At 45.1% G+C, this 14,830-nt stretch overlaps 1 protein-coding gene across 4 annotated transcripts in view; it reads right to left on the reverse strand.

Moving 5' to 3' along the window:
- chst11 (carbohydrate (chondroitin 4) sulfotransferase 11) overlaps positions 1-14,799 on the reverse strand; it is a 28,300-nt gene extending 13,501 nt beyond the window's left edge. The window contains exons 1-3 of one of the 4 annotated variants that reach the window (XM_049761170.2): positions 14,655-14,799; positions 14,271-14,310; positions 13,917-14,042 (exon numbers count right to left, since the gene is read on the reverse strand). In XM_049761170.2, coding sequence (XP_049617127.1) covers positions 13,917-14,042; positions 14,271-14,307 — 163 coding nt within the window. In that variant the 5' untranslated portion in view covers positions 14,308-14,310; positions 14,655-14,799. Of the gene's footprint in view, positions 1-11,024; positions 11,292-13,916; positions 14,115-14,270; positions 14,311-14,654 lie in introns of those variants that run through there. The other 3 variants (XM_049761174.2, XM_049761173.2, XM_049761172.2) reach the window with 3 other exon arrangements.
- Between the last annotated feature and the right edge of the window lie 31 nt (positions 14,800-14,830).

Below are 14,830 nucleotides of genomic sequence, written 5' to 3' on the forward strand. Positions count from 1 at the left end.
CGCCTTGTGATCATCCAAACGGTTCTGTAAGAACTTAATGAGACAGGAGCGCTCACCCCCAACAGCAATCCAATCCCTCGTTCACAGCGTCGGCAGCTACGCGTGGAACGCTCTCGTCCCAGGAGGGATAAACAAACATATTGCGAGGCTTAATGATGTACTTACACGAGGAATGGGAATTTTTGCTTCGTTATAAAACGACATTTTCTTTACTTGTGATTATCTTAATGACTTTTATGAATATAATATGCGCAAAGCCCCAAACAGTGTTTGAGGGAAAATTGCACGAGTCAGCATCTTATTTGAGCAACGATCATCAAATAGTTTACGAGCAGGAGCTGAGTAAACATGAAGTGGCGCTGGTTTTACGGCACATCCTGTGGAGATGTGAGTGGTCTCATCTCGGGGTTCCCGTGGTGCTCTGGGGCCTATGGACGTATCTGCTGTACATGAGAAACAGAGTCAGCGCGTCGAAATCTCAAACAACACGCCTCACGTGTTTGAGCGTTTGCGTTTCAGTTAGCGTCACCGCCTCGTGGCCGCGCTGTTGACACAAGGACTTCGTCGACGTCAGTTGGGCCTACAGTGAGCCTTTCAAGAGGAGCGACTGAGTGACCTAGAGAGAGTCGAGTGGAGTGGAGTGGAAAGCCCGAGTCAGCACAAAAAGGCTGGGTGTAAAATATCTGATGACATCCTGACAAAGCGGGAGAGTGTGTGTGTGAGTGTGTGTGTGAATGAGTCAGAGTCGTACAAGGCTAAAACACAGCGGCAGTATTTCAGACAGTCTCTCACACTTGGCGTGTCACCTGAGAAATGTACCTGCACTCTTGTAATTTTTTTATTTATTTATAAATTGGCAAATATGAATAAAAAACGTTTTCAGGGAACAGAAAAATAATTGAAGTGTTTTTTAATTAGAAAAATATTAGACTGGTATAATATAAGAATTCATTTTTTCCTAGTCATGAAAATTAAATCTCGGGTTAATTTGATGAATTATACGCTGAAGTGGAAATACTGAATTAATTTTTATTGCGCCCAACAATTGGCTATGTTTAGTCTTAATCTTGGTCCTGTAATGATTTTGAAATGCCCGCAAAAAACTGCATGAAATATGGCTGACCAATGATATTTTAAGATATGGGATTTCAAACACACACACACTTGTTTGTCTTTAACCGGTATCCCACCAGTCCTTTGGGTGTGGCCCGAGCAGCCGTGCTTTTGGAATGAAGGGGAGGAGGAGTTCAGACAAACCCCCAGGAGAGCAGCTGGCTTCAGGGACTAAATTTAGAGGTGGAGAAAAAAAAAAAAAAAAAAAAACCCTGAAAGGTTTTTGCAATTCCAGAAGCGAAAAAACATGGTGGTGAAAGGGAGAAGATTGATTTCGATAAATCACAAAGGCAGAGTCCGCAGAGGACATAATAAAGATGGTTAGAGTATTTTTTTTACCTAGACGGTTAAGTGTAGGGAGCTTTAAAATACGCCCCTGTGGACCGGCTTTGATTTATTGCGCTCCAGATTTCACCCCTTAAAACAGCCACTTTTGCTGCTTTCGCTGAGAAAACAGGAGTGGGCACACCTGTATGTCAATGTTGCTGACACGAGAAGGAACGCCATTGATTAGAAAGAAGCTCAGCCGCGAGAAGAAAAAAGGAACGCTCAGAAGCTCTTGATTGCGATCGAAAGGGTCAAGAGGACGTCGTTTGATGTGAGGTAAATGGCAACAGCGAGCGGCGGAACGAATCGGCCGTGGGAGGGCGGCTGGGTCCAACCTACACTTAATGTGGTTTTGCCCACTTTAAAAGGGTCAATTCACACGGATTGTAAAAGTGAAACTTTTTTTTTTTTGATATTCTCTTTAAAGTTTCTCCTTTGAGCCCTGCGACATAATGACAAGGCCTTCTTGGTGGCACTTCAAAAAAAAATAGGTTCCACAAACATCAATCCAAAAATATTCCAAACCGAAAATAAGAACGTCTGGGCGCGACAAATATTTGCACTGAATCGTGAGCGCCCCGACAACAACGGGCTCACAATAACGTCGGAAGCTTTTTCGGCTTGTAAGTGACTGTGTGATCAGAGGCCATTTTGTTGGAATCAAAACATTGGCATCAACAAACCCGAACTATTGCAAAATGCATGAGCTCCTCCGGCAAGAACAAAGCTCTTATTTTAGCACTAAAGTCAAATCGGCTTTTACATCCCAAATAACCTCCTAAAGACTCGACGGGAGGCAAGCCAGTTGAAGATGAATCGTGAAAGTCAAGGAGGCAAGTTGGTGCGCTAATTGTACGCGGGAGGGGGGGGGGGGGGGGGGGGGGGGGGCTAATAAGTCACGCGTGGCTACTTTGAATGGTGGCCAAAGAGTCTATAATGTACATTTAATGACACACTAAAAATTGGAGCATATAGTTTGGGCTGGTGAAATTAGCACGTGCGCCGTATATATGTTTGTTAGCTAACAATATGACGCAGGGAGGCGATTCTTTTAATAGGTTGTTTATCGGGTAAAATTGCCCGTTGCACGCGCCAATATTCGCACGGGAGGCCAACGAGCGGTTTTGGGGAAACCGCTGATACCGCGAATAGAAGGTGGCCGTTACCTTTTTTAACTTGACATTCCGATTGGCCCTTTCATTACGCTTGGAATGACGCTGCTGTTTTGTAAGCGCGATTGGTGGTTTGCTTTACTTCAGGACGAACCCGAGTTGAGTATGATGCAACAACAGGGTAACACCGAAGACAGCGAAAAGAGTCGTTTTGACCCTGAGGTCACTCTGCGACTTGGACGAGGAGTTTGCCTTTGGCCATTAAAAACAAGAAGTTCTCAAAATTGAAACTCCTCGGCAAAACTGGATTGCGCAACAAAAGCTGCTGGTTGATGAGCCTTTTTAGCTCTTCTGGTAAATTGTCTCGTTATCTTTTTATAGAGTCATTTCCTTCATATCATAAATTTGCGAGAAGGTAACGCAAGCTCGAAGGCTCGTCTCTCATTCGAGGTACCTTTAGAGTTGCTTGCTGCTGCTCAACGTTTATGCACTGTTAAATTATAGTGCGTCTGTATTTTTTCCAGCCCTGCAAGACCTCCTAAAATAGACAGCATTGGAAATTATAGGGCTGGAGAGCCAGCGAGTTAGCGTTTGTGTGCGAGCTTGTAGACATTAAAAAAAAAAAAAAAAAGAAAAGCAGCGTGCAGGGCTTCTGGAGCAGCCCCGGTGGCTGCATCTTGTCTTTCAGCTTGACCACGAGGACTTGGCAGGGGAACGTGTGGAAATCGATCCGAGGCGGAGGACATGTGTCCGAGTCATCACAATTTAGATTGCGAGAGACGAATCAAAGGAATGGACGCGGTTGATTGTAGGGGGGGGGGGGAACAGCCGTATAAAAGTGTGAATAAGAGGATCGATGACAGGGCGGCGGAGAGAATTAGAAGTTCCATCCATCCACTTTTCCCTTCCGAGACCTTTTTTAGCACACTACCAGTCGCTGTTGGACGCTTTTGGGTGGCGCTCAACTGTTTCTGTTTTACCGACCGCACGATGGCAAAGGCAACGGAACGACCAGTGCTGCTTTCTATAAACGTGTCACACGACAATGACAAGCGACAGAACACAAATCGGTAGGTAGAAATGAAAGACGTGTAACGAGCCCCCCCCCCAGGCAGGTAATCATCAGTGGCAATTGAAGGCCTATAAAGACGAAAGTGGGTCATCAGCCGCTTCAAACTGACTTCACGAGGTTGTCGCTCGCGCTGAGGCTACGCTCCATTTCTCTCGCATTACAAGTAACGCGCCTTTTCAGCATTCTGAACGCGGACGAAATTGAGCGCAAACTGGATTCCGACTGCACTGGGGGACCGCGGGATTTATACCAGCACCAGAACTATTCCAATTTTCAAACCCATTCTTGCCAAAACCCTAAAAACGGATTCCCCGCTGGCAAATTCCAATCCAGACCGGATTCACACCTCCGCTATGTTCCCAACTGGGCCACACCCCAGCCAGTCTGTTCTCATCGTGGTCTTCACTCCCATCGCCATGGCAACCCCATCCGCTGGGTAAGATGAGCTGATAACAGCACGAGGGAAAGGAGGAGGTGGAATGTGTTGAAACTTTGAGCATCTAAATCCCCCCCGATCCCCTCTCTGTTTTCCAGACTTCCATAATTCCCCCAACCTAATAAATATTTCCTGAAACAGGTAGACATCCAGCATCTATAAGCACACAAAGAGAAGACAAATGGGCCTTCTCCAACCACGAATGACGGATGAGGCCCTCTTAGGGCCTGCCTGGCCAAGACGCCAGAGCTAAGGAATGAGTGATGACAGGAAAGATCTAATATCCGCTTCAAGACATCGGTACATGACAAACACGCGCTATAGACATCAGATGGACAGCCAGCCCGAAAATGCTTTATCTGCACAGCGGGAAGTGGGAGGACAAGAAGCCGCTGGCAGTTGCTTCCGTCACATTCATCTGTGGTCAAAAGAGGAAAGGTGCCGTAGACTGGAGAACAATGTCCTCTTCATGGCACTTAAGCAAGGAACACCTTAAGCGCTTGCTGGCAGGAGCGGGCGGCATTAATCGTCTCAAACAGACTCGACGGACAACGGTTGAATTATTGAAGGCATCCTGCGATACCTTATATTTGGGATGTGTGGAAACATGGCAGAAGGTCATGCAGTCATCAAGTGACTGGACGGATCGATGGCCTTTCCATCCCATTAATGTTTTTTTTAATAATATATTGGTATTTTTTATTAATCGGCAAATTCTACGCTCTCATTTGTTGACACCACATGAGAGGGCGGCCATGTAAAGTGAACGAATGTGACACCTGCACCTTGCATTCATGCCATTGTGTTTAACAACAAAGTCCGTTTTTATCTGAATAATCGGATAATCGGTGCGCTCAATTGGATAGCGGCACCCAGACGAAACATAATAACTCGGTTGGGCAATTTGTCAAATTGCTCTATTTCTACCCGAGTCGTCATGGTAACAAAAATCCTACTCGGCATTTACGTGATGCTGAAAGCGGCTCCTCGAAAGTGATTTCAACCAGACGTCGAAAAAAAAAATCAGAGTCAAGGTTGATTTGATATAAATAGGTGCCCTTGATTGGGGCGTTATAGTACAGCACTGTGTTGGTGTGTACCCACTACTTGCTGAGTCAGTCAAAAGAGTTTGCCTGCTCGTCTCTTGCCAACATGTCCGCTCTGACCCCGTTTGGAGGACGTCGCCGCGTCCAGCCGGGCTGGACTCCGGCACCGAATCTGCGGCGAGGAAGATTGCGGCACTTGTCGATCCGCCCGCCAAACCAGACAACCACGCTGGAAACGTGCTCGGAAAGCAGAAACCGCCGGACAGATGGACAAAATAGGAACGTATAGGAAAAGAATTATAGCAATATTTCGAGTTGAGGACATTTAATCCAGGAGTGCTAACCGAGAAAGAATTTTCCATCATTTTTAAATGCCGCAATAAAATGTAAGTTGTCACATTATGAGATCCTTTAAACGGGAAATATCACATTACCATTAGCTTGTGAAGTATGCAGCCAGGTCTGACGAAAAATCTGCTTGGATTATTAAACCAAAATGGGAGAAGCTAGTTTATATTCACTGAAAATATTTTTGCCAAGCATACGCCAAAGCAACTACTGAGTAAGCTGCAGTGATATTAGCGATTTCTCGGAATACATGCCTGTGAGTACTACTGTGTCTGTCTACATGTGCTGCGGCACCTTTTGTGTTCAAATAGCCAGAAACGTCCAACTTCCTGTCCTGGAAAATGTCTACATTTGGAAAGGTGGAGTGGAAAGTCAGAAGCAGCTCCACAGTAGCTAGCTACTGTCGTCTGAACGTTCCTCCGGCAGACGTTTAATGAGATGTGCCCTGGCGCTCGTCCTCTTAATTAAAGCCATGATTCACTTCTCCTCCAGCACGCCGTCTACATCTGGCGACCGAGGACACGCGCTGTCAACACACAACACGGAAAGCGTGGAAGCGCCAAGGCCGAACGCAATCTTTAGTAGTGCGCTGGGGCGACCTAGCGTTCCCATCTCGGGAGGTCGATTTAAAATTTATCAGTGAGCTTAGACGGAGTCCCGAACTCTATGACCTCGGTAGAGGTTCCAGCGTTCTCCTTGGAAGATATACTGAGCCGTTGTACACGCACAAACGCTCCATCCTCCAGAGGTAAACACTAAGATGGAGCAACAGAGCCGTTCGTCAGCGGCTAAAAATAGTCGGCGCCCTCCCGCCTGGCTCTTATTAATGCCCTAATGTGGCTAATGGACGACACTCGCGCCCCTTTACTTACTTCTCGGGGGCGAAGACCTAACAAGGGAATCGATATTTATCGGCAGGCGCTGAGTGATTACGTTCGCATCTCCAGCCCCTCCCCGAGATTGCGCATTTAGTGATCGCATGGGACCTTTGCCCTCCTACAATTCTGCTTTTGCTGACTGAAGGGGAGGAAATTCGGCTCAATTATTGGGTGTGCGGGGGGGTTAACCCGGTTTAACCTTCAAATCCAGCATCTTCTACCGTAGCGTTTCTGAATGATTTATTTTGACATGGACCAGTTGTAGTAAATAAACACACGTGATGATAGCTAAGTGGGGAATCGATTCGTTGACTCAATGTAGTTTATAAATCTTCACATGATCATAAGTCAGTGGTTCATCATGATCTTGTCAAGCTGAGTCAACGTTAACAATTTAGTCCTTCCTGAAAATATGCTCAAAATCAGCCCTGCTATAAATATGTCCCCAAATTGAAGGACGTAATTAATTGTTAAGAGTTTGACGGAAAACATTGAAGCAAATCTCTGTAGCAGGGAGGAAATATTTACAACCTCATTTAACAACTGTCTTTTATGATCAGGCTTAATGACTTAATGTGGAGTGGGAGCTCATTAGTTTTCGCGACTCACAATAGCCTGGCTTGAGAAAAACGTCTACGAGTTTCCCCTGTACGGATTCGAGGAGCGATTTCCAGCATTTTAGCCCGTCGTGCCGAGAAAAGACGCACAAATGCGTCATTTATCAAACTTCAAGGCAAGACGGTCACAGGCAGGTGTGAGCAGAGAGAGCAAGGTAAGCGCAAATGCGGACCATGGGGACTTAACAACCGCCCGTGAGAAAAGCTAGCCGGCCAAAATGTGGCAGGAAAATAGTTCGGACTCAAATCACAACAGTTAAAACTAGCCATTCCCCATTTTTTATTTCTTTTCTATTCGTATTTTATGACCGGAGAACAAGATGTGGTCCGGCCGAGCCGCTGTTTTAGGAAATGTGTGCGTTAAACAACTTAATGTGTATTTGATGAGGTGTTAGGGGCAGATGCGGAGGAGCAGATTGCTGACTCTGCAAGTTGCCATCATTAATGTCACCGCCTCTGATGTACTGACAAAAAAAAACATCTGGTATTTAATTGCACAAGATGTCATAAATGAGTGCTTCAAGATGTGGAATTTTCACTTTTTTTTTTTGTAAGTGTTGGAAGGATGCAAACAATTTACAGTATCTCGTTTTTGATTGGTTATGGTGACATTTCAGAAATCCCAATCGCTGGTGTGTAATTTTCATTGCGGTAACTTATGAGCTCATTCAATAAGACAAAATTTATGAGCGTGCCGAACATGTGCTTGCTGGATCTTTGATAATCTGCATGGCTTAGTCATGAAAGGAGATGCTGGAAAATTTTGGGGTTCATCCCTCTCCTTTAGCCTCCTCCCCCCGCCATGCCGCGACGTTAGATGTGGGATTTAGCGGCGCAGCTGGGCAGGAAAAACAGACAAACACACAAACGGGACGTCCGGGTCGAGACTCTGGCAAGACCTTCGTGGAAGAGAACAAGAATAGCCAAGCTTCTTCCTGATTGTAAAAACCACAAGGGGGCGGCTGATGCTAGTTTTAGCTAGCACGTGTACCGCTACCTTATGTTTGTCGTTGGAGACCCGGGCTGACCCTCCCTTGTCAACTACAGCTGGCCATGCGGCGACGGGGCAACGAGGGTGAGGAATTTCGAGTTTCCCGTAGAAATTCCACAGGCGGAGCCCTTTCATTCTTTCCCAAGACGTGCTCATTCTTTGCTTTCAACCATCGCAGCTTTGTCACCGAAACCTCTGAGGGATGTTAAACGCCAGCGCTCATGTGGCGTGGCTGCGGAAACCGGAGCAGATCTGCAGCCTCAGCACGCGCACACACACAAACACACACTGACTATCCCAGAGGCAGTTCACGGAAGAAACCAAACAAGCGGCGCTCACAGCACATTTCCTTATCAACCCAAAAAAGGGAGAAAGTCCTTAGACCTGTCGGGGTCACCATGATTGCCGTTCAACTCAATTCCCAGAGACAAGTTGCAGGTCTGCACTCAAACCAAAACAAAGCAGCCCTTCTTTGGAGACAGAACAGGACGACCTCGATTCGCCACTCGATGAGCTTTATCCCAACCCCAGCCTATTTGCATCGACGGCGAAATTACGATCTCATCCCCGCTTTCGACATTTGCGATCGCTGTGCCCGCTACCTGAGACGCACGACTCATTCGCCGCCAGGCATATTTAATGAATGTTTCCTATTCCACCGAGATCAGATAAAACGCAAGCATGGAAATGATACTCTCGTAGTCCTTGCCAAATAATTTGACTTTGTCACGACAGAAGCCCCCAGAATGTAAAATATTTCATGTGTCCAACTGGTTCGGACAACGTATGATTAGGTCGGCTTCAAAAGACGTTATAATTACCACAACCGCATGATGACAACTTTAGAAATACTGTGTACGAGCGAAGGAAGTGCTGGCAGCAAATCCGACTCGAGCAAATCCAACTAAGCCATCAGCCGTAGAATCAAAGTGGCATTACTGAACGAGGGGGGGGGGGGGGGGGGGGGGGTGATGCCGCCGTGTCTTCTTTTGTCGCTTCCAACAAGAGGTCGCAACCCCCAGCGCTGGTAGAGAGGCGAGAGTTTACACTGGGGAGGCCAGACGGCATTTGCTCTTAAACATGCCTCAACCATGGCGACGCTGGCCCGGGATCGTTATCGGACAAACAATGGTGCGTGTGTGCCAAGTATGCCTTGTGCTGCGGCGACATTGGGAAAGAATGTAAACACAAATCACTGGAAAGGGAACGGCCAACACAAATGTACAAACTCTTGTTATCAGACATACAGGATTGAAACTTACAGGGGATGTAATGGAAATGATTTTTTTAATAGTCACAAACGACACTATAAATAGCGGTTAAAGTTGTTGCCGGTCATGGGTGTCCTAATAACGAAAACTTTTCATCCTTAGTTTATCTTAACGGAAGAATGTCTGCGAGGTTTCAGAAAAGACACTTGCGGGAACCGTTTCGAATTGTGAACGGAGAAATCCATATGACTTCTTTAAATGCCAAACTTCATTCCGTCTTCTGGTCGAAGCATCCCGAAGCCTGTCGTTAAAATGAAACTCGGTGACCTCGACGCGCATGTGAGCGGAGCGTGATGCAAGGCCGGCGGAGAACCTGAGATCGTTTCAACCTGATCGACGACTCCGTTGATGCACTGCACTGACAAGCGAGCAATTTCTTTTGGCAAACGTAGCGCGCATGAGCAAAATTCAATCATATTGATATAGCGCCAATGCATAACAAGCGCTACCTCAAGGCACTTTTGATATGGATCAGATCCAACACCACGCTGCTCGCATATTAAACAGAACCGTCGGCACAGCACATGAGCGAGCGCTTCGGGAAAGAGGAAAACTCCCTTGTATGGAAGAAAATCTTAACAGAAGCGAGAGTCAATGTGACTCAACCATTTGACTGCATTTCCTTGAATGACTTCAGGGTAAATTACCCAATCAGACAACTTCATTGATTCCACAATAGAATTGGTTTGACCTGCTTTTGGATGACAGACACAGGCGTAAATTCCCAAGTGTCTCAATGCTAAAATAGTTATTAAGAAAGAACTGCTGTCTATCCATTTCCAGACTGCTTGTCCTCATTTTGGGTCTTGGGTAACTGGAGCCTCTCACAGCTAGACAAAAAATATGGTACACCTTAGTGGTAAGCACCAATGCCTCAAAGTTAAGGGGTACTTGAGTGGGCTAAAAAATATGCCAGGTAATGCTCCAGGTCATCCACAATCCTAATGAGGAAAGGCAATTGAGAAAATGGATGGGAGGAAAATGTAGGCCTTGATTGCATGAAGTTTCTAAAATGAAACGTAAAAGAGATAGTATTAATTGTAATAAAAGCCAAACGACATAACTTTTAATGCTAAAACACAAGCTAGTGAAACTATCACCTGTGTAGTGGTACTGTAGTAACATGAAAACAGACCACATAGCAATACTCATAGGCATATATTCTTTATCCTCTGTGAAAAACGACCAATTTGACTGCAGTTTAGTTGTGACGTTCTATTTCGTTTTACCCCATGAAATATAATCCAATTTACATTTTAGTTCTTAATTGCGCTATCCCCTGGTGGCCAAAGTGTGCATACTAGAACTAAAACCGTGCAAAGAAGTGTTGAAGTAAACTCGCAAGTCAAGGCGCCACTGCAGCCACAAGCTCAACTGAAACAGCATCTGCCTTTGTTCCGCGTGGATGTGATTCACGGTGCGTTCACGGACATGGACAACGCATGCTTTCCAGTTTGGACCCCCCCACCACCACTGACCGCCTCTGTCAAACCGAGCGCCACTGGAGGGGGTCGGCACTCTGGTGTGCGCCCTTTTACGCATCTCCTTAAGGAATTGGGGGATACTGCTCATTCTCGTTTCTTTCACGCCTTTACGGGCACAATGCCACCGCTTCTCCCGGCGAGCGCACGCCGGCATATCCTCCAAAAAAATGGATCAATGCGGAGACCGATCGATTCCAACACAGCGCTCCAGGAGAGAGGCGCTTGCTTTGGCGTCAAGTCATATCGATCGTGCAAACAAATTGATGGGGTGGCAAAACACACGCGCGCCCGCGCGCGCATTAGGAAGAAGAGACAAGGGGGCTCCCTACCTGGTTGGAACATACTTTGGAAATAAAAGATGACCAGAATAAAGGATCCCAAACAAGTGGCCAGTACCATCCGGCATATCCTGCTCATCCTCATGAGTTCGCTTAAAGTCTGTTTCATGGCCGAGGAAGGCGAGAATAAAGAGACGGGGTTGAAGGTTCCGCTCGCTCGAACCTTCTTAGTGCGCCTCCGGTAGTACTGATGAGGAGTCAGGAGGACCGTCCGCCGGTCATTGAGCTCAACGCATCCTACACGGAGTGTACCATTGCTGGGCGGCGTGCGGGGGGGAGGAGGAGCCGCTTGGCGGAAATGGGCTGCCGGTTTTGAGGAGATGAGCGCGTCCAGATGTGCGCGTCTTTCTTTCGCGACTTAAGAGTTTGGACCATATTTAATGTAAGACTTTTGATTTTGGGGACGGAGTTATTTTTAGATTGGCTCCCCTAAATTGCCTTTCTAAATGGAAGAGACCCGTAATTGATATCATGACTAATACCTGTCCTGCAACTAAATAGAGTCATTAAATCAAGAAAAAGTTGAATCACAATATATCCAAGTGGTCCAAAGTTGTCATAGTTTTATAGCAAAAATTTGCACATTCAGGAAGGTTTGTAATTGCGTCTATAAAAGAAGTCATTTTCCCCTTATTAAAGTAAAGATTAACCAAATGAAGCTCCTCCCCTCACTTCAACATAGCACAGTGCCAAACCCAAAATAGCAAATAAAGTATATGTTCCTCAACTTGATCACAAAAGATAAGACTCGGGTCTCTCATTAAGATGCAGTACATAACTCCGACACTCCGAGCTACAAAAACAATAATCAAGTTTTTTCAAATCAGACACTAACACAATGCAAGAAGCCATGCTGAGACAGTTATTTCAATTCAGGGCACGATTTTTTTTTTTTAAATACCATCTGGCATTGCCACTTATTGTGGTAGCATAAGCACTGGTGACAGAAATAGCAAGAGGCAGCAGACAATGACAACCCACACACAATTTTCTCCATTTTCCCCTTCTACTACGTTTTCCAAACACCTTCTGCTTCAACTCGATTTCAATTGGCACACACAGCTACAGTGCCACCCAGTGGTGACAAAGTTCCCAAGAATAGTATCTCTATGCAGCATCTTGAAGTACAATGGCGTGTCTATGTTGTAATCACATTATCCTTCCCATGCAAAAATCAGGACATGTGGTGCAATCACTTATGCACATAAGCCAACGTCGTCATGGGAAATACCGCACTCTGTGTCACTCTGGCGGAATTAAAACGAAGGCCTTGTGCGTGCTGCCCGCCAATGTACACGTGGGAGCGTAGCTGAGGTGGCGACGGGAAAACATTCACGGTCACTCCTTTAAGAAACATACACGCTTGAGGGGAGAACGGAAATAGGACACAAGTGGAAAAGCAAACAGCACCTAAGGAATGCTGGCCTAAGGGCTTGGTTAAGAACAGACGGCGGACTATTAGAGGAAGAGCATGTACGGATATCGATTTAGAGTCCCGTTTGGTTCATTGCATGAAATTAAGTTCATAAACCCCCCCGGGCGGCTTGTGATGTGCTGAAAACCACCATATTGCCTTTTAAATGTCTAATTTAAGTTTATTTTTTTTCCAGTTTGCTCACTTAATTGCTAACAAATGGAATCAATGAGCAAGTATCTACAATAAATACTTACGAATGAGGATGTGAGACTATCTAGAGGGCTCTACCCCATTTGCATGTTAATTTATGGCTTTACCAATTAATCTAGTTAGCTAACCAACAAAAGGATGGAGATGTTCTCCTTGGTGAAGGTTAAAAAAAAAAACACATGATGGATATTAGCACTGGCAGCTCAGTCCCCCCCCCCCCCCGCGTGGCTGTTTGTCACGTGAAGACACTAGTAGACGGTCAAGGTCATCAGTTAGCAGCACGAGTCACGGCAGCCATTACCGGTTACCAGGGCAACCGTGATTGATGGGGCCAACCTCAGCACTTTCCAATGTAGCTTGTTCACCTTGGGTCAATGGGGTGCGCGCAAGGGGAGCAAAAAGTCTTACCCTGCATTAAAATCGTCCGAATTGAAGTTGCCTTTGATACCTTTTGGAGTCACTCGATAAAAGATTCAGCGACCTTTGTTTGACCCCTCGCTGAATGCCTTATTAATTACATTTTCCAACGAGGTCCTAACCCTTCAATGTAACGTGGAATTAGCAGCCACACAGGTTCTTTTGAATGACTTTTTTTTTTTTTTTTTTTAATAATAAATCTTGAATAATTCAGCACCCAGACTGGGAAACTCATTTGAATCCCCCGCCCTGACATTGACCTCGAAGGTAGCCACGCTTCCTCAAGGACCTCAGACAGAGCGCGATATGAATACGGGAGCAAAATTTAGTTGTAGGGACTGAGGATTTATAACCCCCATGACACTAAGGGTAGTAATTACTATAATGACAATCATTATGCACATATGGCCATAAAACATTAAATTCTCTAATTAAGTTGCTTGACAAGTATTCAAATAGAATATATACACACAAAAAGAATACAGTACATCAAATTAAAACTAAATGAGTGAGTGTGTGCATAGTATGGAACATCATTAAATGAAACACTATCACAATTTGAATAATACTGTAATGGCTTTTTACACACATTTTTCTTGCTCGAGAAGAAATCCTGTTCAATTTTTTTTCTCGACACGTCTCTATTTTATCTTACCTTGGTGTCACAATTAGATTTACGATTAAATAAAGGCATCACACCAAAAGAGAGCGTAATGGCAAAAGCGCTAATGTATCCTGAAAGTGTGAAATGGGTTGCTCTCACGAGTCGTGGTGGTTTTCCAATTAACTCAATAGTATAGTTCATTTCTACAGCACAGTAATAGTCAGAAGTGACTTACCTCGACCATTATTTGTGGGGGAAAATGCTGATGGTGATTTGGAGTCCACATATTGTCCATCCAGGTTACCAGTTAATAAATTCAGGTTGTACAAAGTTGCAAGGTGGTTCAGGGGACACGTCGTCGCTGTCAAGCAAGATGGAAAAGTCAATTTGGCTTACATTGGAAAGGCCAAGGTGTTGTTGCGCCATGATGGATCTGTATGGTAAGATTTACGACACAGGTGGTGGAATCGGTTATCTGCTCTGTTAGTCCCCACATCTCAGGGTCAGGTGAAGCAACACTAGGGTATAAATCCAGGGGATATAATTTATCTAGGCTAATCTCACTAAAGTTTTCTGACATGATACTTACTTGGGTGTTTTCCCCCTTCTTCTTTTATATGCCACATGTCCTGTGGGTTGAAAAAAACAACACATTAACTTTTTAAAGGTTTTACAACCCTGAAACGTTTAAATGCTTTGCTATGGTGCCGTCTTGTGGTAAAAGAGTAAAGTGCAGACGCGTTGAACACGAAAACAAAACTGCCAAAGCACAATAACGGTAGTTATCAAATTATTCAAATTCGACGCCATTTTCCTTTTTTTTTAAAAATTCGATGCCTGTTGGTTACCACGTACACACGTCCAGATATTCATTAAGAGTTAGCGTTTTGAAACTTCTGAGTTTTTTTTAAGAGTCGGAATCAAGGATAGGCAGACAAATATAAATTACATAAGGTAAAAGGACATAAAATACCTCAGAGGAGAGAATTTGTTCATGGGGACGATAAACCGCCTGCTACTGTTCAAACAGCTAAAGTGGGAGGGTGAAAACACCTGTGGGGAGGTGCGTTCGAACACTCAACGTATATTATGTAGAATTTAAAATAAACGCGCTGCTAAAATCAAAAAGCAATATAAACACTATAAATT

This window comes from Syngnathus scovelli, chromosome 22 (genome assembly GCF_024217435.2).
Source record: "Syngnathus scovelli strain Florida chromosome 22, RoL_Ssco_1.2, whole genome shotgun sequence".
Lineage (NCBI taxonomy): Eukaryota > Metazoa > Chordata > Actinopteri > Syngnathiformes > Syngnathidae > Syngnathus > Syngnathus scovelli.